Source organism: Pleurodeles waltl, chromosome 7 (assembly GCF_031143425.1).
Source record: "Pleurodeles waltl isolate 20211129_DDA chromosome 7, aPleWal1.hap1.20221129, whole genome shotgun sequence".
NCBI classification, from domain to species: Eukaryota; Metazoa; Chordata; class Amphibia; order Caudata; family Salamandridae; genus Pleurodeles; species Pleurodeles waltl.
The window spans coordinates 963,834,698-963,859,102 of NC_090446.1; the positions used below are offsets into that span (position 1 = coordinate 963,834,698).

General features: G+C 45.3%; 1 protein-coding gene across 1 annotated transcript in view; it reads right to left on the minus strand.

Moving 5' to 3' along the window:
- The window catches only part of CBX8 (chromobox 8), a 99,221-nt gene extending 85,466 nt beyond the window's left edge, over positions 1 to 13,755 (minus strand). Inside the window, exons 1-4 of the mRNA XM_069199709.1 lie at positions 13,641 to 13,755; positions 12,175 to 12,218; positions 390 to 455; positions 194 to 260 (exon numbers count right to left, since the gene is read on the minus strand). Of these exons, the coding sequence (XP_069055810.1) occupies positions 194 to 260; positions 390 to 455; positions 12,175 to 12,218; positions 13,641 to 13,709 (246 nt within the window). The 5' untranslated portion in view covers positions 13,710 to 13,755. The remainder of the gene's footprint in view (positions 1 to 193; positions 261 to 389; positions 456 to 12,174; positions 12,219 to 13,640) is intronic.
- Between the last annotated feature and the right edge of the window lie 10,650 nt (positions 13,756 to 24,405).

The following is a 24,405-nucleotide window of genomic DNA, read 5'->3' on the forward strand; positions in this document are numbered from 1 at the left end:
ACATGAGCAAATGTAAAAAGGAGCCGGTAGCGGGCCCACTACATAAAAGGTTACCATTAATAGCTGAAGGCTTTAATAAAGGGGCAAGTAGGGTAAGCAAAACAGACATGAAGGGTGTTTTATGGTTTGTTTTATCTTTAAGCACACAATGTCAAAACTGGTTCACAAATTCGCTCGGTTTCCTCATCCTCACCTTTAACAGGAAGGTTTTGGGTTTGGGACCTCGCTTTTTTGGCCCAAAAAGCTCCCTCTCTCGTTCCCTGAAGAAAAGAGTTCAAACACAAGAGAGAAAAAAAGACCTCACTTCAGGTTGTGTCATGACGCCATGCCCTAAAAAGCAAATACCTAATATGTAAATGATCTCTTTAGCACACACCAGGCCGTCTTACCTTTCTTCAAAAGCCGCCACCAGTCTAGCATCCAGGATGTTTTCCTCAGGTTCCCACGTGCTGTACCTAGAAGGGTAAAGTTCAATGGCACAAGCTCAGTAAGAAATTCGAGCCAGTGCTTCCAAGGCGAAGATGAGGAGAATCACTGTGCATCTATTTCTATAGATAAAAGGCTATGGGGGTGGGGGTGGGGGTGGCGAGGAATTTCAACTTATGAATGTACCCGTGCAAAGATGTATGCAAGCACAGACTGGGGCGGTTAAGCACAGAGCCTCGGGCCACTTACTAGTACGTTTATAATCCATGTCATGCTATTTGCTCCTTGAGCCAATCACAGTGCTCCACAAACGCCTCTGAAATGACCGATCCCTTTAAGTCATTACACCTTCACAATCTCCGAAACATTCACAGTACAAGCCGAAAAAGTTTGCCTGAATTGGTCCATTCAAACGGCAGTCACAGACCAAAGTTCATATTTTCAAATGCACACTTGATGGTTTGCTCCTAACTCTCTGTAGTAGCCCACGGTTTAAGCAACACATCCGTGAAATCACACTGGGGCCAACCAGTTAACCTTTAAACCCAATTTATTTTTGGGTTAGTTCTTCTTGTTATTTTTCTATTAGTATGAGTGCCCGGCATAACATTAACCAGTGTTCTAGAAGGCATTACCGTGACATAACCACAGTGAAGGGCAGTCATGCCAATGATAACTCCCTCTGTTATTAGAAGATGCTCATGGAGAGCGCCAGTGTTTTTGAAAACTCCTGTTGAGTGTAGAACGTAAAATAAAGCTTGTGTAAAATATATGCTTTAGCTTAAAGTAGTTGTTGAGCAATGTTAGCTGATACATATTGGTGTGTGAAATCTTAGAGCTCAAATCACAAAATAAGTTCCACATTTTGTAAATTTTAAAGTGAATTTCTGACTTATTTGGAACAAAAGAAAAAAAGGGGAAATATGCCTCCCTCCACCATGATAACGTTTACATCTGCCCTCGACAGAAGTAAACTTAGACACATTTTCATAGGTGGCAAGAACTGTCTGCAAAATGTTGATGAATGCCCATAAAAATAAGTGTTTGCAGTTGCTTAACTTTACGCGTGACCACATCCAGCTATACCCACAAACCTGGCCTACCTAAGAAACACTTAGAGCCGCAGATTCCTTATCTTAGAATATTCCCCAAGAGTCAGAGTAGATCTGGAGGTTTTTCATCAGTACCTCTGAGCACCAGTAGGTGGCATCAATCAACTCCGTATCAGCGTTGTCCATTCCAGAAGTGACATGCGCAGTGCCTATATAGGTGTCACAATGACATCAGTTCTTTTCTTCCCACGCCATCAGCACAGATCCAGAGAGAGCTACCTCAATTTGTTTTTTGGACTATTTTATAGTGCTTCGTCAACCCTTTTTGAGCTTTTTGCTCCCAGTGTGCATGTCCCGTAAAAAACATGTGGAGTTTAGCGGGGCCATAACTCCAAGGCCTGTCCTGACTGCCGCACCATGAATCCAAAGGCATTTGGAAGCGTTTCCTGAAGCTCCTGGTTGCCGGACACCAGTCGACTCTGTGAGGCCCTATGGCTGCACAGAAAGCCCTGGCAAGTTCTGGGAGCAGTTCCTGGTGCTTGACATCATGCATGAAGTTGTCTTCGAGTAGGTCACGCAAAAGACGTTAAAAAAAATCCAAGAAGTTGAGAAGCTCTGTGACTTCACCGCACCAGCACAAGTCTTCAGATAAGGATAGGAACGAAAGCAGCATTCTAGGACCCGTTTTCATGTGTCAGCCACAGAGCCCGAGTTTGAGTGTGCTCCGCAACTCCCACAATTTCCCGGAGCCTCCCCCACCTGATCAAAAGAGTTTTATGAAGCCATGCACCTCATATTTGGGAGGGCCAAACCCTCTGGAGCGCCTTTGGTCACCATAGGTTCAGCTGATGTACCCAATGGATTCCCACCGGTGGGTCAGCCCTCAGCACCAGTACATCCCATGGATCCGGATCATATCAGGATCCGAGACTGCGACGTTCCCCGAAGCTCATTCCAGTAATGTAATTTCCGGCACCACTGACCCCTCCCCCCCCATCGCTACACCTGACTCCAATATGGAGCTAGACCAGTGTCCCTTGAAGTCTACTCTAGCGCAGGCTGGAACATAACATTCTGAGTCGAAGTCAGGGCCTACTATTTTCGATAGGCCCTAAAGGGAGAGTGATTAGGAGGGATCTGATCTATGTTTTTTAATAGCTATCGCAACCACAAAGAGTAACTAGTATGAGGCACTGGTGGATGCTAGTGGTTTGAACACCTCCCCAGACCCTGGCTTAGTCTCTCCTCATCGTGTGCCTATGGAGGAAGGGGCTTCATTTGCCATGATGGTGAGGACAGAAACTAAGGTCCTGGACCTTACGCTGCCGTCAGTGGCAGTCAAGACGAACATCTTGACAGAGGAGCTTCAGCTGAGAGTCGCCACCACAGAACCTTTCCTCCCTTTCAATGAAGCCCTCATGGATGGCCTGCTCAGGGCCTGGGCCAAGCCCTGCACAGGGGCTCAGGTGCAGCAGACAACTGCCCATACCTCGCTCATAGGGGCCCAGCTTTACTCACCCAGCACTCCACCCCGGAGAGGCCTCCATATCTAAATTCAACCCTGGAGCATCCCTAGCACAGCACCGGATAAGGAATCCAAGAGGTTGGGCACCTTCAGCAAAAGAATGTTCTCTTCCGCCAGTCTTGCACTGCAGTTCGTGAACACCAGGTGCCTCTTGGGCAAGTACTCCCAAAGAGTTTGGGATTCTGATTGCACAAGTGCTGCCCATGGTCTCTGAGGAAACCCGAGCCATCCTGACCCGGGCTTCTGCCGATGGCAGGGACAGAGCAAAGTTCATCATATGCTGCAGACTATCTACAACTGACGCACTAGGGTTGCACTTCAACAGGACACATGGCTGAGATCTGCTGGCTTTTTGGGGGATGTCTAGGCATCCCTTATTGACAAGCCATTTGATGGAACATGCCTCTCTGGCAACAAGGGAGATTCAGCATTCAAGCACTTTAATGACACGAGGGCCACTACCTGGTTATTGGGACTCTCCACTGCTCATGTCAGGCCCAGTCTGCTTTTCGCCCCTTCGTTGGCTAAAGTAGGGGCTGCCAACTGTGTTTATTCTCTCCCAGCCACCAAGCCAAACAGGCTTTCCACTCCTTTCATGGCTGCAGCTACGGCTCCCACAAGCCTCATAGGACCCAAGCCAGAAGTCTTCCCAGTCTGCCACTCCCTGGCAGCCGCAGCCTCCAAACTCCTTTAATTTGGTTTGCCTTATCACCATCACGGGCAACTGCACATTGGCAGGATCAGGAGGCACCTGCCCCACTGGCAGTTCATAACATCTGACAAATGGGTGCTCCAAAAGTTTCAGCCCTCCATTCACCAAAATACCACCATCCCTACCACCATCGCAGATTGGCTGACGGAGGACTACCTCTCCCTGGTTAGTCAGGAAGTGAAGGCTCTTTTTGGCAAAGGAGCCATAGCGAGGGTGCCGGCATCAGAATCAGATCATGGTTGGTATTCCTGATGCCTTCTGGTGCCCAAAAAGGACAGAGACTTCTGCCCTATACTAGACCTGTGGCCTCTCAACTTCTTCCAGAAAAAGGATAATTTCACGACGCTTTTGTTAGCTCTGGTCCCACCTGCCCTAGAGACTGGATGGAAGAGTTGCACTTGCAGGAGACCTATTTTCACATACCCATTCTGTCTTTTCAGAGGCTTTACCTGAAGTTCATGGTGGGCTGCAAGCATCTTCAGTTCACTGTGCTCCCTTTCAGCCTTACTAGCGCTGCTTGGGTGTTCACAAAGGTGATGGCAGTGGTTGCAGTCCATCTGCAGAGGCCAGGGATTCCAGTCTTCCCCTACCTCAAAGGCTGGCTGTTGAAATCAGGCTTGCTCCAGGCAGTTATCACCCACCTCTACGCTATGACAGACCTCCTGCATTCCCTGAGGTACACTGTCAATGTGCCAAAGTCACACCTGACTCCCTCTCAGGCGCTTCCTTTCATCAGAGCTATTCTAGACACTGTGCAGTTTCAGGACTATCCCCTGGAGAAGCAAGTCCAGGATATGCAGGCTATGATTCCGAATTTTCAGCCCCCATCCTAGATTTTGGTGAGACGGACTTAGAGGCTTCTGGGCCTCATGGCCTCCTGCATCCTGCTAGTAACCCATACCCACTAGCACATGTGGGCTCTGTAGCGTGACCTTATGTCCCAGTGGGTGCAGGATCAGGCGGATCTCGCTGACCGGATCCAGTTATCAGAGGGAGCTGCAAAAGATCTGCAGTGGTGGCTGATGATCCGCAATTGGGTCAGCGGCAAACCCATCCACTTCCCTACCCAGAGCTGACTGTCTTGACAGAAGCACCACTTCTTGGTTAGGGCAGCCACCTGGGAGATGTGGAGATGAGTACTCTGGTCTCCAGCGGAGTCTCAGCTCCACAAGCACCTGCTGGAGTTGAGAGAGATTTGCCTGCCACTGAAAGTCTTTCGTCCTTCCTTCCATCAAGGGAAGTCTAGTTCAGGTGTTCACAGACAACCCACCAATTATGCGGCTTTGTAACAAGCAGGGTGGTGTTGTGGACCATGTGTCAAAGTCCTGCATCTCTGGACATGGCTGGAACGTCAGAACATATTCCTGGTCATGCAACACCTGGTGGGATTTCTAAACGCCAGGCAGATTAACTTAGCTGTTGATGCCTTGCGGATCATGGATGGCGTCTCCACCCAGAGGTGGTACAATGTCTCTTTCACGAATTGGGAGAACCTTGGCTTCCTCTATTTGCCACCCCAAAGAATTCGCAACTTCTTAGTGCTGGAATTTCCAAGGCAGTTCACACTCGAAGGTGCATTTCCTCTCAAGTGGACTTCATCCTTCCTGTATGCCTTCCTTTTGATAACACTACTGCCCAGAGTTCTTAAGAAGATCAGGAACAACTGGGCCCAAGCCAGCTTTGTGACTCCAGACTGGGCTCGGAGAGTATGGTATTCTGAACTCCCAGACATGAGCATCGGTCCACCAATCAGGCTGCCCTTTAAGGGAGGATGTTCTGTCACAGCAACAAGGCAGGGTGTTGCACCGGAACCTGTGCACGCTCGGCCTTCATACATGGTGACTGAGCAACAGCAGCTGACAGTCTTTGACCTATCTTTGGAAATTTACAATATCAATCTGGCAGGCAGGAGTCACTCAACCAAGATAGTATATGCAGGCCTCGTAAAATCATCAGGGCAGGAGTGTTTCTCAGTTTATGTTTAAGCACTCACTTTTCATAAATATATTACTACAGCATGATGTGGTAGCACACTGTCATTTACAGACAATACATTTCCAAGAAATGTATAATAAATATAGCCCACATACAGAGTACACATGATCCATGCATGACTTGCCTCTTAGTTTACTAATAGCTTTGCCATCAGGGCAGGAGTGTTTCTCAGTTAATGTCTAACCACTCACTTTTAATAAATATATTACTACAGCATGATGTGGTAGCACACTGTCATTTACAGGCAGTACATTTCCAAGAAATGTCCAAAAACCTTCCCACTAACTTGCATCTTTACTGATAAAACTATGTTGTGTATTAACAGTAATCTGTGAAAATTGGGTTTCAGAAAATATTTATCATTTGCACATCACCAAGTAAAGAGTTCTGACTTTTCTTTCATCCTATTAAAATATTTTTTTTCATCACAAAGAACTACAAAAAAAATTATTTCAGAGCTACTGAAATATATTTTTAAATGTGTGTTAGTTATATAAATGTTGTGTGTTAGGAAAAACCTGATACCAAAAGCCTTTCATTTTACATAGGTCGGACAGTTCACTGACTTTTAACTGGCCTCTGTCTCTGAACATAGATCAAATGTGACAAGAATAAGATTTAAAGGCATCTTAATTGCTAATTCAGTTTCTGACTGAATAGAACACCTGTTCCTTGTCCACTTGTCAGAAGGGTCGAGTGGAATCTAAAAATAGCTCGCCCTCATAAAATAAAACTCGCCATAGCGAGTGGTCGAGTAGATTTTGAGAGCCCTGATAAGCCTGCCATTGGGACAAGTCTGTGGCTTGGAGTACTTCCAAAAATCTTGATACACTCTCTGCACCTTTGTCCGTGGTGTGATTATTTATTTTCTTGTTAGCCCGGCAAGGCTTTGCCTTAGGGATAGTTTAAGGGTATCTTTCAGCCATACTGGCTTTCTTGCAGTTGCCAGATCAACCTTCCCTGAACAAGTCACTTGTTGTGACTTGTTTTCTAAAAGGACTCCAACACTTTTCCTCCAAAATCTTTCATCATACCGCAAAGGAATCTTACCTCAGTTTTGACATTTTGGATGTGCTCACCCTTCGAGTCTATGAATAGCTGCCATCTGCGTCTCTTGGCCATAAAAACAGCCTTTCTAATGGCCATTACATTGACCAGAACGGGAACCGAGCTACAAGCGATGTCTGTGCGCTTTCTGACATGGAAATGTCACAAAAAGAAACTGATGGGCTCAGTGTCTCTGTAGGCCACTCTAGTGCAGACATCACTGCCAACACTGAGCTAATCAGTGGGACCTACCTGAGTGCAGAGGTACTGCTCGAAAATGTCAAGATCCAGTCTGACACCTGGGGAATATTGTAAGGTAAGGGATTTGGGGCAAGATAGAGTCTCTACCAGATTACCAATGATAACTTTACTCAAGGAAATTGTATTACGCTGACAAAATTTCGATGTTAGTATTTTTTTTAAAGCTTTAGAGTTGCAAAAGGCAGGCCATTAATAGATGTTAGTGCTCTCATTGTTAGGATTATGATTAGCCACTTCATGTAAGGCTTATCTAAATTTAAATTAAATTACTATTTTTTCCAAAACTTTTTACTGCGCTCTTGAAACACATTAACAATAATAAGGAATAGGAAACAAAATAATGTAGGAAAGAAAATAAGGTAGGGAAATGTCCAGGAGTTGACAATAGATGCAAAATATAAGTACATTCAATAAGGAAAGATGGAACCTAAATGATTACGAGAACTTATGAGCAGTGAAATTAAATGTAATGAGAAATTGTGGTTTACTTTTGATGAAATCTACGAGCTGACTCATACAATTTCAATTTTACAGTTTGCTTCAAGATGTAAAGCGAAAAAGTACAGAGACGGGATATATCCAGAATGATAGGAATCAGTTGCAAGGATGACTTGAGAATAAGGGTACCATACTACTGACAGAATTGGTAGGGCTGTGTGTCTGTTGTAGTATGAAACATATGCTGATGATACACGCCTACACTGCATGCAGGCAGTTTCAGTGTGATAATGTAAGGTTTGCAGTGATTTGTAGGTATTTATAAAGGTGACTTAAAAAAAGTTTGGAGCTAGACATATGATTTTTATTGCCAAGTACAATATCACATTCATACATGTGTGACCTAAGCCCACCAGGTATATCTTAAAAGTCGTTTGCCCGTTTTCAGTTAGATATATTTTCCACTGAAATCGCTGAAAGCACATCAACATTTATAGCATTGCATTTACTGAGTGGAATGTGTGTTGAAGAACAAACTGTGCCTTTAAAAAAAAAAAAAAAAATTGGGTGAACCAGGCAAGATGGGAACCTGGCGATACCTAGCAAGGTGTGGTGTACTTCCCTCCACTATGTTTGAACATGGGTACAATAGTACAGCATGAGCAACAAGTTGCCTTTTTTTTCTTACTGACAGTGTCACCAAGATGATGATGTTAAGAGGTGTGCTTACCCAGTCCAGTGCCCAAAGCAAGCTGGGCAGGACCATAAAAGGAGTCTGTGCAAGCACTAATGTTATGAATATGTGAAAGGTGACTACCAGATACATAGACATTTCTCCTTAGGGACAAGATATCGGTTCAACTTTGTTGGGGTATTGTCCCATTTCGCTATGAGCTGTTTTTATACAGAAGTATGTCTTTTAAGAAAAGATTAGATTCCAGAAATAAAATTGGCTACATGATAGGTACACAGTAGCGACAAAGTCTTGAGTATCTGACATGTTCCTTTTTGTGACTGCAACGTTTAGAAAACGATATAATTCTAAATGTTAAAGTTTAAAATCAAGTTGGGTAAAAGAATCAAATATATCCTTTATTGCATAGCTGGAATAGTAAGGAAATACCTAATCTTTCCCAGTCACCCAGCTTCCCCAGGACTTATATATACATATATATATATATATATATATACATACATACACACATGCACACGTGTGTGTGTGCGGGGGGTTCAATTCTTTAGTGAAAGAAGCTATCTTAATTTGTTTATGTAAACATTAGCGTCCAAACATAGGGAAATTGGGATAAAATGTCCTGTTTTTGTGTGATCTTTCCTTATTTTTTACGAACATGGTGCCTTTCACTGCTGCATCAGTTTCAAGATACTTTAACAGAGGTAATGGTATTGATGCAAGAATAGAACACTGTGGTTCACAAAATGTTGAGACCATATGGACGTGGGGAATTATTGCATGGACACATCTTGGGGTCTACAGCTTCCTCTAGGGGAGATGTTGCATTCAAGATCAAAGGAATCTCAATCATCAATTTATGGGTGGGTTGATTGATGGATGTATTACCTATTGTTGCCAGTAGCAGCAATGTTTTCATCTACTCAGCCCTGTCAATATCTTTAAATACATATAGGTTTGTGTCAGACTGGAATGCAATCTTCACTTTAGCGTGCTTGTATAACAAATAATTCGCCAGCTATTACTAATTTTGTATTCCCTACAATATAGTGTTTCCTTCTGCATGTGTTAAGTTGTGGCTTCATACCTAAAGAACTCACTTTTTACTGCTTTCCAGGATACATAAAGAGAGAGTCTACCATTGAAGAGCCATGAAACCACTTGGATCTACTGCTAGATAAAAGTTGTGGAAGGGTTTGGTTTGCTTGCTGATCCCTGAGACTACAGGGAGTGCAGAATTATTAGGCAAATGAGTATTTTGACCACATCATCCTCTTTATGTATGTTGTCTTACTCCAAGCTGTATAGGCTCGAAAGCCTACTACCAATTAAGCATATTAGGTGATGTGCATCTCTGTAATGAGAAGGGGTGTGGTCTAATGACATCAACACCCTATATCAGGTGTGCATAATTATTAGGCAACTTCCTTTCCTTTGGCAAAATGGGTCAAAAGAAGGACTCGACAGGCTCAGAAAAGTCAAAAATAGTGAGATATCTTGCAGAGGGATGCAGCACTCTTAAAATTGCAAAGCTTCTGAAGCGTGATCATCGAACAATCAAGCGTTTTATTCAAAATAGTCAACAGGGTCGCAAGAAGCGTGTGGAAAAACCAAGGCGCAAAATAACTGCCCATGAACTGAGAAAAGTCAAGCGTGCAGCTGCCACGATGCCACTTGCCACCAGTTTGGCCATATTTCAGAGCTGCAACATCACTGGAGTGCCCAAAAGCACAAGGTGTGCAATACTCAGAGACATGGCCAAGGTAAGAAAGGCTGAAAGACGACCACCACTGAACAAGACACACAAGCTGAAACGTCAAGACTGGGCCAAGAAATATCTCAAGACTGATTTTTCTAAGGTTTTATGGACTGATGAAATGAGAGTGAGTCTTGATGGGCCAGATGGATGGGCCCGTGGCTGGATTGGTAAGGGGCAGAGAGCTCCAGTCCGACTCAGACGCCAGCAAGGTGGAGGTGGAGTACTGGTTTGGGCTGGTATCATCAAAGATGAGCTTGTGGGGCCTTTTCGGGTTGAGGATGGAGTCAAGCTCAACTCCCAGTCCTACTGCCAGTTCCTGGAAGACACCTTCTTCAAGCAGTGGTACAGGAAGAAGTCGGCATCCTTCAAGAAAAACATGATTTTCATGCAGGACAATGCTCCATCACACGCGTCCAAGTACTCCACAGCGTGGCTGGCAAGAAAGGGTATAAAAGAAGGAAATCTAATGACATGGCCTCCTTGTTCACCTGATCTGAACCCCATTGAGAACCTGTGGTCCATCATCAAATGTGAGATTTACAAGGAGGGAAAACAGTACACCTCTCTGAACAGTGTCTGGGAGGCTGTGGTTGCTGCTGCACGCAATGTTGATGGTGAACAGATCAAAACACTGACAGAATCCATGGATGGCAGGCTTTTGAGTGTCCTTGCAAATAAAGGTGGCTATATTGGTCACTGATTTGTTTTTGTTTTGTTTTTGAATGTCAGAAATGTATATTTGTGAATGTTGAGATGTTATATTGGTTTCACTGGTAATAATAAATAATTGAAATGGGTATATATTTTTTTTTGTTAAGTTGCCTAATAATTATGCACAGTAACAGTCACCTGCACACACAGATATCCCCCTAACATAGCTAAAACTAAAAACAAACTAAAAACTACTTCCAAAAATATTCAGCTTTGATATTAATGAGTTTTTTGGGTTCATTGAGAACATGGTTGTTGTTCAATAATAAAATTAATCTTCAAAAATACAACTTGCCTAATAATTCTGCACTCCCTGTATTTTAAATCGGATTGGAGGTAGTGGAGGAAAGGGGAGCAAGAACCCACTGTGAAGACTCCAAGTTGGGAAAGACAGCCCTGGAGTTGAGGGTTGAGTGGGGGAATCCCAATGGCAAATCTCCTAACAGGTGTGCGGGGAACAAACTAATTTAGAGTTAAGGCAGTTCGCAGCCAGAGCTACCAAGTTATTTTCGTAATCTGATAGCTCTAGCTACGAACTGCCTTACCATTAACATGCATCAAACCTGGAAATAAACCACCAGTTCAGGTTCCTGGTTCACAGACGCTTACATCAGATGGTTCACAGACTCTTATGGCTGCATGAAAAATGAAGCTCACAGCACGGCTGCAAAAAAATCTTGAAATGCAAAGTTTATTTTATAAAACTAATTCATTAACACGCTATGAAAATCATATGTAAATGAGAAAGAAACCCTTTCTCGTGATATTATGGGAGATTCCAGTTCTCACAAAAAGCATAAGCAGCATCCCCACTGTGTCTTTGTAGTTTATCAAACAGTTCTGATGATGTCTTTTAGCCAGTTATCAATAAAAACTACTGAGGTTTTTAGGTATTTACTGCTTTAACATATACTGCGTCTAATTATGGATTTTTTTTTAAAGGAAATAACCGCTTACTGTAACCGATTCCTATTGAAACAAGTTTATAGCATCCTTGCACAACCCAGTTTTACTGTGGTACTTTTTTAATGCAGCCATATTTTCCTTTTCAGCTGAATATTTGTTTGTAATATTGAGTTGTCTTGTTAGGTGGCTCAGTAAAAACAAGTAAAATAGTTGGAATAACTTCATAACATTAATAATAATAAGCTGAATCTATTGACGTGTCTGTGCATCAAAAAATAATGCACGGATATGCTGTTTTTATTTTGTAATGGTTTTAAATAACCAAGCGAATAAATAAATACATGTGAATTATAAGAACCACTACAACTTCCTGAATATAGTGTTGGCTTAAATATCTCGGCTGGTGGAATGTGCAACACATTGCACTGTACCTCTTGGAAACTAGGCCTACCAAATGGGTCATTCTCAGCAGGAACGTGAAATGACCTCGGTCACGCACCGGGCTCACACACTGTCGAATAGATGGGGCGGTTTGTGGGGGTGTTAATGTTTGGTGCAAGGCACTAACTTTACCAAAGGTTCTGAGATTTCCTTCACGGGGTGTTGACTGATTACGTTAAGTTAAATGCGTCATATTTATTGGTTACTTACTTCTGAGACCACCCCTTCCACTTCACCAGGTACTCCATCCGACCCTAGAAAAGATAACAAGAGTAAAGGATGCATAGCGTGAAACACATAAATTCGCAGTGCATCTTCCCAAGCTGGTTCCTTAATGCAATGATCCACCCAGAAAACACCAGCACATGCAACAAACCCCAAGGCATGCATCAAAGTTCGTTCCTCTGGTGTATTCACCACCTCACGGTGTATACAGCATAGGCTCACATTCACGATTTCTAGGGCATGCAGCCAATAGTTCCCCTTCAATGAATGCACCCTCCCGACACATCCATGGGGGATCCTCCCACATTGTATAGCTGTACTATCTTATCACCGCTCACCGTAACACATCCATTACACCAATCGAACCTCGCTCGGCCAGTGAAAGCACTCAAATTATGTGAATACACACAATCTCGAGTTGCCTTTGCGTGTACCCACCTTGTCACTTCGCTGTTTTCTCCCAAACCTTGCTCTCAGCTCCCAATGTTGGCCTCTCCGTACATATACTCAATTTCGCCCCTTCATTACACGTCCTGATCTTTCATGAAGTGCACGGATTTACTCTACCAGTTCATGTAACCCATCTTTCAACAAGCATACTTGCACACTCCCAATAGTTACTTGACCCACACAGTGCCAATTGGCCTTTTATTCATCGGGTATTTCGATGGGCAGAGCCGCTGCTCATGCCTCTGCTGCTTTCCCCAAATTTCCGATCTTAATTGCAGGGGCCGCACGGTGTTCAAGAAAGAGGATTGAAAAGAGCACAGGAGATCAGAGAGAGGGAAGATGGGTAGATGAAAAATGATAGAGCGGGAACAAGAATGGAGTGGTGTTGGTTTGAGCATTTTTGCTTGCTCTACTTTTGGCTCCTCAGTCCGGCCCTGTGCATGTACTGGTGGTGTTGTCATGGTGGTGCATTCGTATTAGGTCTCTGAGACGGGGCTTTTGGGTGAGTACATTGAGTCGTGCAAGCATGCGGTGGTGAGGGCTGGTCTGGTCAATGCACCGGACAGCGGAATCCGGTCCTGTGCATGCACCTCAGTGACACCTTTGGTCCATTCTCCGCACGACACTTCTAAATCACGAACCTCAAAAAATGAATTTGAACAGTATTCTTTGCGAGTATCAAATACCTCCGTACCACAGCACTTACACCGTCCGTACCTTCGGTGCATGCACCCAATAAGTTCCCTCACCAGACCGTGAAGCCCATCCCCTGAGTAGAGTCAAGCACCTCAATAGCTCAAAGCATCTATTGCGCGTGCAACCACCATCGGTCATCCATGCACACGAGTCTGACAGTTCTGCAGCATGTCCCTCCCCCAGAACCACCTCCGACTGACAACTTCGGTATTAAGACCACCTCGAACAATCACTGACAGACCTTTAGTATCAACTGGCCTTACCTTTCTGCTCCTCTACTAACGCCCCGTCTACCCTTCTCTCACCTTCCGCACTCGTCGCTTGAGTAGTGCCTCGGCAGCGAACACCCGCTCCCCTACAGCCGACAGCTCCATGTCCGCCCCGCTCCCTACACCAGTAAGGGACCTAACCAGACCATAATACTCCTGTGACGTAACTGTCGTTGCCAGCGCCGTTGCTAAGGCCTGAGCTCCGTGGAATATTCCGCTGCGCCTCCATTGGTTGGAGCGCCTGTGCCGCCCCTCCCCGGCCCCCAGAGTGTTGCTACGTGACCTGCCTACCAATAGCCTTTTCCCTGGGGGGAGGGAGGCGTGGCAATTACACTCAGTAGACTGGTACGAGACCGGAAGTGAGGTAGCCCAACGCGTCATACAGGAGACGTAGAAGAAGGACTTACAAGGGGCTGCCTGAACAGTGAAGTCTTCTCTCAGGCTCAACAAGCCTGGCGGGGAGTGTAAATTTGAGACTAAAATTGCACCTAATTTGTATTACACTCGACTGCTGTATAGTGCATATCCATTATACCCCAGTTGCACGTAACATCTAAGGCATGCTAAACTCACACATGATAAGCAAGCGCATCATACATCTAGTTATTTTTCTCATGTTTGAACCACTCCAAAAATATTTCTTGCAGGTGGAAACATAGACTGAGCTAATTGAAAGAATGCGCCTACAGCACACCCAGTGTACTTCACAGCTAACGAATCAACATCCTACCGAATGCCTCGCCTGCCCATAACCCAGAAACAGTCCATATATACATCCACATCAGCTGATCACTGTAAACCCAATGTATACGTTGGGTGGACATAATATCTGCCAGTTATACTACGTATGTCATGATATACCTCGGACGCTCAGTACACCACTCGCATGTTTTTGTGCTCCGCCTACAAACCTGAAATTTGCTTAATACACATTATTATTACCTGGAAACACGTCATGTATTCATCGGCTTCCTGTAACAGATCTACGCTGCTTTCCAATCGTGCTTCCTACACATCAGCTTTAAAGAGCCCATATTTCACGTTGGTTAATTGCTAAGATCTTTATGTAGCTCAGAGACTGCCTCCGAGTGCCAATGGGTGGGAGATTCACTCCTCAATTATGCCCTAACATGCCTATTAAGTCCCTCAAATAGCAACACCCCGCCGCCAAAAACCACATCGATCAGCCTGGATGTCCAAAATACACATCATCGTTTATATCACAACTGTACCATATACATCAACTTTATATACCCTACTCGCCTCGTAATAGACTTAAGGTATGCCTCAGCTGATAATGCAGGTCAGCTTTCCTTACTATACAACCAAACTGCCCCACAACACATCTCATATATTTCCAACATCCACTAAAATACTTTCATAATAAGTTAAGTGTCGGATAATGCATCTCGAGTGTGTTTTAGCACCCTTCTAGCCCCCAGAATTTTCACAGCTGCAAATAGTATAACACATCCATAAAGCAGCTGTCTCTTCACATACCAGCTACCCGGATAAAGATCCCTCTTCCCTTAATACTGCCATGTTCGTAACTATTCCATAAGAGCCCGCGTATATTCAACTTTTCCGGAATATTCTTCACTTGTTTTTGTATATATGGGTATTGATGCTGGGGTAACCAAGCTGGAGAGGAACGGAACGCTGAACATTACTGGGGTAGTTTCCAGACGATACAATATAGTGTACATGAAGTGGGGATTTTACACATTTGAATTACACAAGCATATTACAATTCACAAATTTCAATTACATAACCATTTAATAGACCGAGCTAACCCCCAAACATGTCTATTGAACAACACAACATTTCTTGTACACATTAAGTCCTAACATATTAACGGTCTGCACCCCGTGTGTTCCATGATATCACTCATACCTGTCCTATAATATTGTACATATACTTGCCCATGACCCATTTGCACACAACCTGTATCAACATACCCCGTATGTACCTATTAGTTTCGTTGTATTCCACTCGTTCATCACAACATTCCGAAAGCATCCCTCTCATGCAACACTTACGTTTCAACATTCCCCACGTACACACATCTCATAATAATAATTTTACACACAACAGCCCAATAAATAGTACACCCCATTTTACAATGTAAGCCCTCACATGCATGCAACTATGTTCTCCACATTAATTAATTATGCACCAAATCACCCCTTATTATTTCCTATATATTCTACACTTTCTCAATAATCCTTTGTAAACACCCCAACTGCCAAAAATCCGAGTACTTCATAGCAACCCTCACTGGTAGACAACTGTCCTATAATGCACTATTTGTCCCCCATGTATACTTTCATTATCTCATAATGCACTAGATCCCTCGCATATTCCACATGGTGCAATGGGCATCCCTCGTTTATGTCACACAAAATGTCCCGCAGTGCAATTACACCTCTCTTATATTGTCTAAATATCCCATAATGTACTCTAGAAACCCTACGTGTATGTTATGAAACGTCCCAAACTGCTCGGTATAACGTCCCTAATATAATGCACTCAAAGCCCCTCGAAAGTACGCCATATATGTTCCATAGGACCCTCTGTAATGCCCGTCATTCCCACAAGGGCACGCCTTGTCAGGTACCCTTCTCCAACACATGGAATCTACGTAAAGAACCCCTAAAAGTATCTCTCACCGACACATTTTTTTCCAAAGACTCCATACATTCTCTCGCACATGCACTCCAACTCCACCTAAAAGACAGAGGTGCTGCATGTCTATTTTGAAGGGTACCCGCGTGCGTACAATTGGTAATTGCTTACCTTTATATCCAGAATTGGCAATGTGCACCTCCGACTTTATCTCAATCTTTTCTTATCATGCGTTAAATGTACTCACACCAGTAAATGCACAGGTGTGCCAAAACACACTTTATTCATTAAGAAAACGCGCTTAATTTAGCTTTAGAAAGTTAAGGTATTTACCTAAAACCTCCTTCTTTAAAACATTACATTTTAAAGATTTTTGTGTACTTAAAATGTCGCTGTACTATACGACAGCGGTTAAAGGTGTGTCTAAGTTACAAAACAGTGACTTTTTCTCAGGGTCTCAACCGTTTTTTAAGTACTACAGTGAATTTCCTTCATATATGTCAACGACTGTTCCTAAGGCATATGCACAGGTAGCCTTCGTTCAGACGTAGTAGTCACTATCCACTTACTTTTCTTGACATAAATTAGTTATTTCGACATTATAATCTCTGATCGTGCGCATCCTGCATTATGCATTAATGTTACACGCGTTCAGTCTCAGGAATATTTCTCGTGAGGTTACGACGTGATGTCTTTTTTACATTAAAAAAAGTACCCACTATGTCCCCAAAATGTCATTCGTTTGCCCGCATGTTGTTCGTCATTAGGACAGAACGGTAACATTTGGGAACAGAGCGCCCTAGAAGGATTGGGGTATTTTTCTCCATGTCACGTAAGCCAGGGATATTTCCTCTGAGGTTGGGAAACACTGACATGTTTGCCCGAAAGGAATAAGAGCCGCCTCTGAACTAGTTGGCTTGTTTAGCTTCACTCATATTGACCCAGACATGCAGGCAAGTGCGGACTAGAGAGCCCTTTTTGTGCCGGAGTGTGCTGGGGGTTACATCGCTATGCATGGTTCCCTTTCCCGCATCCTCCCTACCCCCAGAGATTATTTGGGAAGACCCAATTGTCTTCTCGCCGCACCCTCACCCCACCCCCTGCAAGTAAACGTGCCTGCACGGCCTCACGGAAGAGAAGACGCCGTGAGGGTCAGTTATTTTACGGAAGCGAGATTGTTCTCTAACACGCTCAATCCACCATCTTCAGGAACTAAGGCCAGAATGATCCTGGGTGTAATACTACCTGGTGACGGACAATGTATGCTAGCACCGAGGGACACCCAGCTTGGCCTTACCTTCTCCATCCCCAGCAGTCACGCACAGAAGAGGGTGCTTGGAAGACTCCTCGCGCGGACTGCAGCCTTTATCTATGGACTGGAGATAGGGCCTCGTAGGGTTATAAGGTGACATCTCAGACATGTCCCCATCTTTTGCCCAAGCAGCACAGAAAGGGCGAGGCAAAGGTCTAGGTGAGATCCCCAACAACTGTAAACTGCCCATTCTGTTAGTCCTGGATCATTTATAGAGCCCAGAAGGTGGTGTAAAGTGATATGTCAGAAGAGCTGCAGACTGCCTCCCCCCAAACAGTGCGCGGTGTGACCTCAGCAGAGGCTACAGTCTGCACCCTTCTCTCGCCCGCTGAGCACAGACAGTATCTAGCACGGGGACATCACCACAGACCTGCAACCTCGACCCAGCCAGACATCAGGGAGCGTTACCGAGTGTTCTCTTTGCCAGTGGAGCAGGGCCAGGGCAGTCCACAGTCAGAGCTGCAGCTGGCCTCGTCCTCGGCGCATGGAGCGTGAACTGTGCATTATAGAAGGTAACCTTGGAGTTCTCAAGAGATCTTCAGTCTGCTTCATTCTTTGTCCTTTTCCACAGAAAACATAAATTGAAAGAACGTTCTCAATGAGAGCTCCTGTGCACATCTGATTACAGAACCCACACAAGAGAACAGCAATCTGTAGTCTTACCCCTAGAGCCCAGACGAGGAGGGGTCATAGAGAATTCTGGGAGAGCAGAAATGTACACTTATCCATGGAGCCCTGACAGGGCAGGATCATAGACTGGGTCTTCTGGAGACTTCTGCGGTGTGTCCTGTTATACACAGAGCACAGGCACAGCACAGTATGACATTGGAGCGCTTTCAGAAATCAACAGGCTGCACTATTTTGCCCATGGAGCCCAGACTGAGCATGATGTTTGTCTGGGAGACAACTGGGCAGTCTGGTCTTTATAATACATGGAGCCCATGCAGGGCAAGCTGTTATAGGAGATATCTGGGAAAGCAGCAGCGGACGCTTTCTTACCCATGGAGCCCAGACAGGGCAGGATAATAGAGGGGTCTCGAACACAAGTTATCAGTAGTCTCTTATCAGGGACCCAAGATAAGACAGGATGGTAAAGGAGGTCTCTCGAAGAGCAGCAGTGTGAACTCTCTTACCTGCACATGGAGCCCACAGTATGGTTGAGGAGGTATATAGGAGATAGTTTGCTCCATCTAGATCATGGAACACAGAAAGGGCAATTAGGAGGTCTCTGGAAGGACACAAGTTTGCACTCTCTTACCCATGGGGCAAAGTTGGCCCAGGATGATGGTGAAGGTATTTGTGAGAAAAGTAGTCTACGCTCTCTTACTATAGAGTCCTGATGGGGCACAATGACAGAGAAGGTCTCTAAGAAGGGAAACAGTCTGCTTTCTCTTAACCATAGAGCCCAGACAATAGAGGGAGAATCTGGAAAAACATCAGTTTAAAGCCTCTTAGCCATGGTGCCCAGATAGAATGGAATGGTGGAGGTCTACAGGAGAGGCACAGTCTGCACCCTACTACCTTGGAGCACTGAGAAAATAATGTACACTTCACCAAATACCTCCACAACCACCAGCTCCTCGACAACAGTTGGTCAGGATTCAGATCCAAGCACAGCACCAAACCCACCCTCATCACTACCACAGGCAACATCTGCATGATCCTGGACTGAGGAGGCACAGCAGCCCTCACTTGCTTGGACCTCTCTGCAGTGTCTGACACAGTCTCCTATCCCATCCTGATCCGATGACTGCTCTACATAGGAACCCAATGACCCATGATCCCCTGGATCTGGTCTTTTCTGATTAGCAGGTCCCAGTCAGTCAGCCTAGCACCTTTCACCTCGGAGCGCCATGATGTAATCTGCAGGGTCTCGCAACGCTCCTCTCCGACCCTTATCAACACTTTCATGATACCATTGTCCAGCATCATCCCCTCTAACAACATTAATGTCCTCTCTTATGCTGATGGCATGCAACTCATCCTCTCCCTCACAGATAAGATGCCTAGCACCCAGAACAAGTTAATGGCATGCATGGCAAGAATAGATGACTGGATAAAATCCAACTGTCTGAAGTTGAATACCAACAAGACGGAAGTCATGATCATCAGGAAAAGCCCCACACTGTGTGACTCCACCTGGGAGCTGACAAAACTAGGACCCACTCCCACCCACACAGCCCTCACTAAGAACCTCAAGATCATCGACTTTATCCTTCACGTGACCGCCCTAGTCAATGCCATCACTGCCTCGTGATTACACATGCCCTGAAGATCGCAAGGAAGATTTCCAAATGGCTCCCAATCAACACCCTGAAAATTGTCACCCATGCCCTGCTGTACTTTGGAAGCATCTCTATGTTGGGATTAACAAGTAGCACATTCACGAGGCTGCAGACCATTCATAACTCAGCAGCCACAATCACTCTCAATTCACCAAGATGTGCACAGGTCTTACCTCACCTCAAAGGGCTTCACTGACTACCAATAAACAACAGAGCATATTTCAAACTCCTGACCCATACTTTCAAGGCACTGCATAACTTAGACCCTGCATACCTTAACTAGCGCATACACCTTCACATACCCCAACACCTCTGCTGAGCTAGAGTCATACTTGCACACATCCCACTCCTTCAGAAAACCAAAGTAGGTGGGAAAGCCTTCTCCTTCATCGCTGATAAAGTGTGAAATGACCTGCCACATCACATCACATCTGAGCCTCCTTCTCAATTCATGACTTACACAAGAAACAAACTAACTGGCGCTTCAAGCAACCTCACTAAGCCCCAGACTTTGTAGACTTTCACCTGCGTAGATACCCTCCTGGGTGATAGAGCGCTATACACATAATCTTAACATGACATAATAGATACAGCAGAATGTTAGAGGAGGTCTTTAGCAGAGAAGCAGTCTGCACTCTCTTACCCTTGGAGCCCTGATAGGGCAGGATTGTAGAGGGGGTCTCTAAGAGTAAAGCAGTCTGCACTTTCCTACCATGGGACCCAAACAGGTAGAATAATTGGGGGGGGGTCTCTAGGATAACTGCAGCCGGCACTCTCTTACCAATTGATCTCAGACATGGCAGGATGGTAAATGACGTCTATAGGAGAGAAACAGCCTGCATTCTCGTAAAGAGCCCAGAGAGGGCAGGGTGGTCTCCAATAAAGAAACAGCCTGCACTCTCTTACCGTAGAGCCTAGAGAGGGCAGGATGGTAGAGATCTCTGGGAGAGACAAAACCTGCACTCGCTTTCCATAGAGCCCAGAGAGTGAAGGGTGCTGGAGGAGGCCTCTAATACAGAAACAGCCTGCACTCTCTTACCAGAGTCCAGAGAGGGCAGGGTGGTAGAGGTGGTCTCTAGGAGAAAGAGCCTCCACTCTCCTCACCGGAGAGCACAGACAGGGTTGGATGATAGTGGGCCGGGTGGGGAAGGAGGGGGGAATAACGGCAGCCTCGCTCTCTTACCGTGGAGCCTAGAGAATGCATGATGGTTGAGGACGTGTCTCTGGGAGAGAAACCGTTAGCCAGAGAGCCTATACAGAGCAGGACGACAGAAGGGTTCTCTGGAAAAGCAGGAGTCAGTTTTCGCTTACCACTGGAGCCCAGATATTGTAATTGTATTTATAGAGCACTTAATACCCTGGACTAGGCGTCAAAGTGCTTTTTGGCAAGTAGCACGCAACTCCGGAACACAAAAGGATTAGTGGTGGATTAGTATAGGGAAATATGACTACAGTATTAGTATGTGTTGATTTGAGCAGGAAGATATGTGAGTGTTAGTAGGTGGAAAAGAATGATGGAGGGCTAGGCAAGGGAAGAAGCCAGAATTGTTCATTGGGAGTTTTATAGTAATAGGATGAGGCTTGGGATGAGTAAAGGAGAGTTGGAGGAGGGAAGAGTCTGAAGAAAGGGGTTAGGGAAACCATAGTAGTAAAAGGGGTTTGCAGGAGTCAAAGGTGAGATAAGTGAGGGAGAATATAGTAGGGTTGTTTGGGAGATCATAGTAGTAAACTGAGGTTCAGGGTGAGCCAGGAGCAGTAGAGGAGGAAAGACCTTAGGCAGGGTTATTTTGGAGATCATAGTAGTAGAATGGGTTTGGGATGAGTCAGAGAGTGGGGTTGGAGGATAGATTGATAGAGGTAAAGGGTAATGCAGAGAGAGTAAAGCTTAGGAGATAATTTTTTTAAAATATAGATATGGCAGGAGAGTAGATCTGAGGCTGAATTGCAATTCTGCCAGGGTCCAGGCAGCTCATACAGGGCAGGGTGGTAAAGGGGATCTGTGGGATAACCCTGGAGGCGGGGTCGAGGGGAGGGGGGGGGGGGTTGTGGGGGATTAAAGAAGGATGAGGGGTCTCCTAAGAGGTGTAGTCAAAGGGCGGCCTCACGAAAAGCTGTAACCTGCTCTGTGCATGGCAAGGGGGGTGCGAGAGAGGAGTGCCGAAAGAGCGTGGCTAGGGGGCTCGGGGGTTCTCGTGGGGTCTCTCTTGCTCTCTTTTACCCACGGAGAACAGACAGGATTTGGCAAGAAGGTACACGGGGGAACTTGTGGGGCCCATCTCTCCCTTTAGCACGGAGCACAGACAGGGCGTGGTAAGGGGGTATCCCGGCAGGACTCTGCGGAGCCTGTCTCCGGCTGCGTGCATTTGTCAAGGAGAACCGGCAGAGCACGATAATGGTATAGAGGGAATATCTCAAGGTGAGCTGCTCACCGCTGTCCCTGCCGCTCCGCGTGTTAAGAAACAACTGAGATCGTAGGGTGCACTGCTTACCCCGATGCACTCCCCAGAGAGCCCAGCTACCGGCACCCCCCGGCCTGAACGAAAGGTGACCAGTGCATTGCTCGTGTCATGGTATTATTAGGCCATGCCCTGAGTCCTTCAGTACTGTATACGAAAGCATTTTTTTGTGTAGTTTTTCCAACGAACGCATGGTTCGCAGAGCGGCGCATTTGTTCTTCAGACGAAGGTACAGTCCATGGGGCGTATCTATTTACCTCCCCCTAACGGCGAGTCCGGTCCTCTGTCCTAGTAGGTAGGTGGATAGACAGACGTGCTGCGATGCTTGCAGACAGGGAGAAGTTAGATAGAACGAAGAGATGAATAAACGTTTGGTAGGTCGACACCAGTGTGTAGATAATAGACAGGAGCGCGTTTTATGGTTAGCTTTGTGACTGAAAGTTGGTGGAAATATGTTGCAAAGCGACCTCTGTAGAAATTTCCGCAAAATACCGCGACTTGACAGCCAGGAGGTCACAGACTTCTAGAAAAAGAAAACCACTTTCCAAGATAACAAGTAGACCGGCAGAAAGAAACGTGTTTCCATTTAGATTGCAGCTCTTTCCAAGAGTCCGCGCATTAGAAATGAAGCAGGCTTCGGTGGCCTCGAGCGTCCGTCCGCAGGAGGCGGCAGCGGGGCTGAGGTTTGTGGTGAAGGGAGCTCCGCGCACCCGCGGCCCGTGCGGCCGCCATGTCTGCGGGGCGCTCAGTTTCGGACTCTTTTATTGGGCGCATAAAACGCCTCCCATTGAGCGGCTCGCGCCTCTGCCGCCCCATCTCCTTTGAAGATCTTCCTGTTTATCCAAGGCTCGCGCGGCGTTAAGGCCACTCACTTTAATAGCCTTCTTTGGACGCGCCGCCCTTCCTCTCCCAACACCGGAGTTCGGAAGAAAAGACTTTATTTTTTTCTCTGCCAGACTTTCTTTTTCGTTATTCATTTATTTTTCAATCACCCCACTATCCGCTTCTTTCCTCTTTCTCGTGTTCTCTCTTTATTGGCAGATTATTATCCCTTGTTTGAAATTGTATTCTCTCCCTCTTTACTTCTTTACCTATTTCTTTTTCTCTTTCTTTCTTCCTTGGTACCCCTTTCTTGCTTTGTTTTCTCTTAGATTTTCTCCATTCGCTTATTTGTGTCCTTCCTTCAATTGAAGTTCTTATTATTTCGGTTATTCTGTTTCATTATCTTGGATCTTTTGTACACCTTTCTTCCCTTGAACCTTTTATTTTTCCCCTTTATGATCTTTACGTAAAAGTATTTTGCTTTATCTCTTATTTTCTGAATCTCTAGTTCTCTTGTTTCTGTTCCCTTCCTTTCCCCTTTCTGTTTTCTTTCATTTCCCCTCTTTCTTTTCCCCTTCTCTTCTTACCCATTCCCATTCCAGCCGATTTGTCTTTCCCGGGCTTCTTCCGTTATTAATTTCCAGAGTCCTTCTTTTCGTGCTACCGCCTTTGCTTCCTTTACTTACCCCTTCATTCAACACGTCTTGCTTTCCATCTTCTCTCAGTACGCTCATTCTTCCCTTGATTGTTTCCATTCTTCCTTCAGCAATTAATTTCTTGTTTTCTTCTTTTCATTAGTTTTTCGTATTGTTACAGCCTGACGTTTTTTTTCGCTTGTGATTTTAACTCCGCCTTTTTCTTTAGTTTCCTTTCTTTTTTCTTTTCACAATTCCTCCACCCCTTTTACAATTCTCCCGTACCCTTTTTCTATTTTCTTGTGCGGTTTACAGTTTCTTTTGCCAGTTTTCGTCTGGGGTATCTTTAGTCTTTTAGCGCCTCCCTGTCCTTGTTTTGTCGGGTGATCCGTGCGAGGCCTGTGATCAGGTGTGTGCATCCGGTCACTGGGACATTCGCAGTCTACACAGAACTGGTCCCCGTGCTCCGTGTCTGCAGAGATCGACTTCCTTCCTATGTAAATACCATCAGTGTCTGCGTGTTTGTGTTGTCTCGAGAATGTGAGACTATTTTCGGTTTACCTCCTTCCTAATGCTGAGATAACCAGTTACCTAAACTAGTTAAAGGAGTCGGATTGCCGCTGTGTGCGGTAGCATTGTACCCTAACCTGTCTGAAGTTACAAGA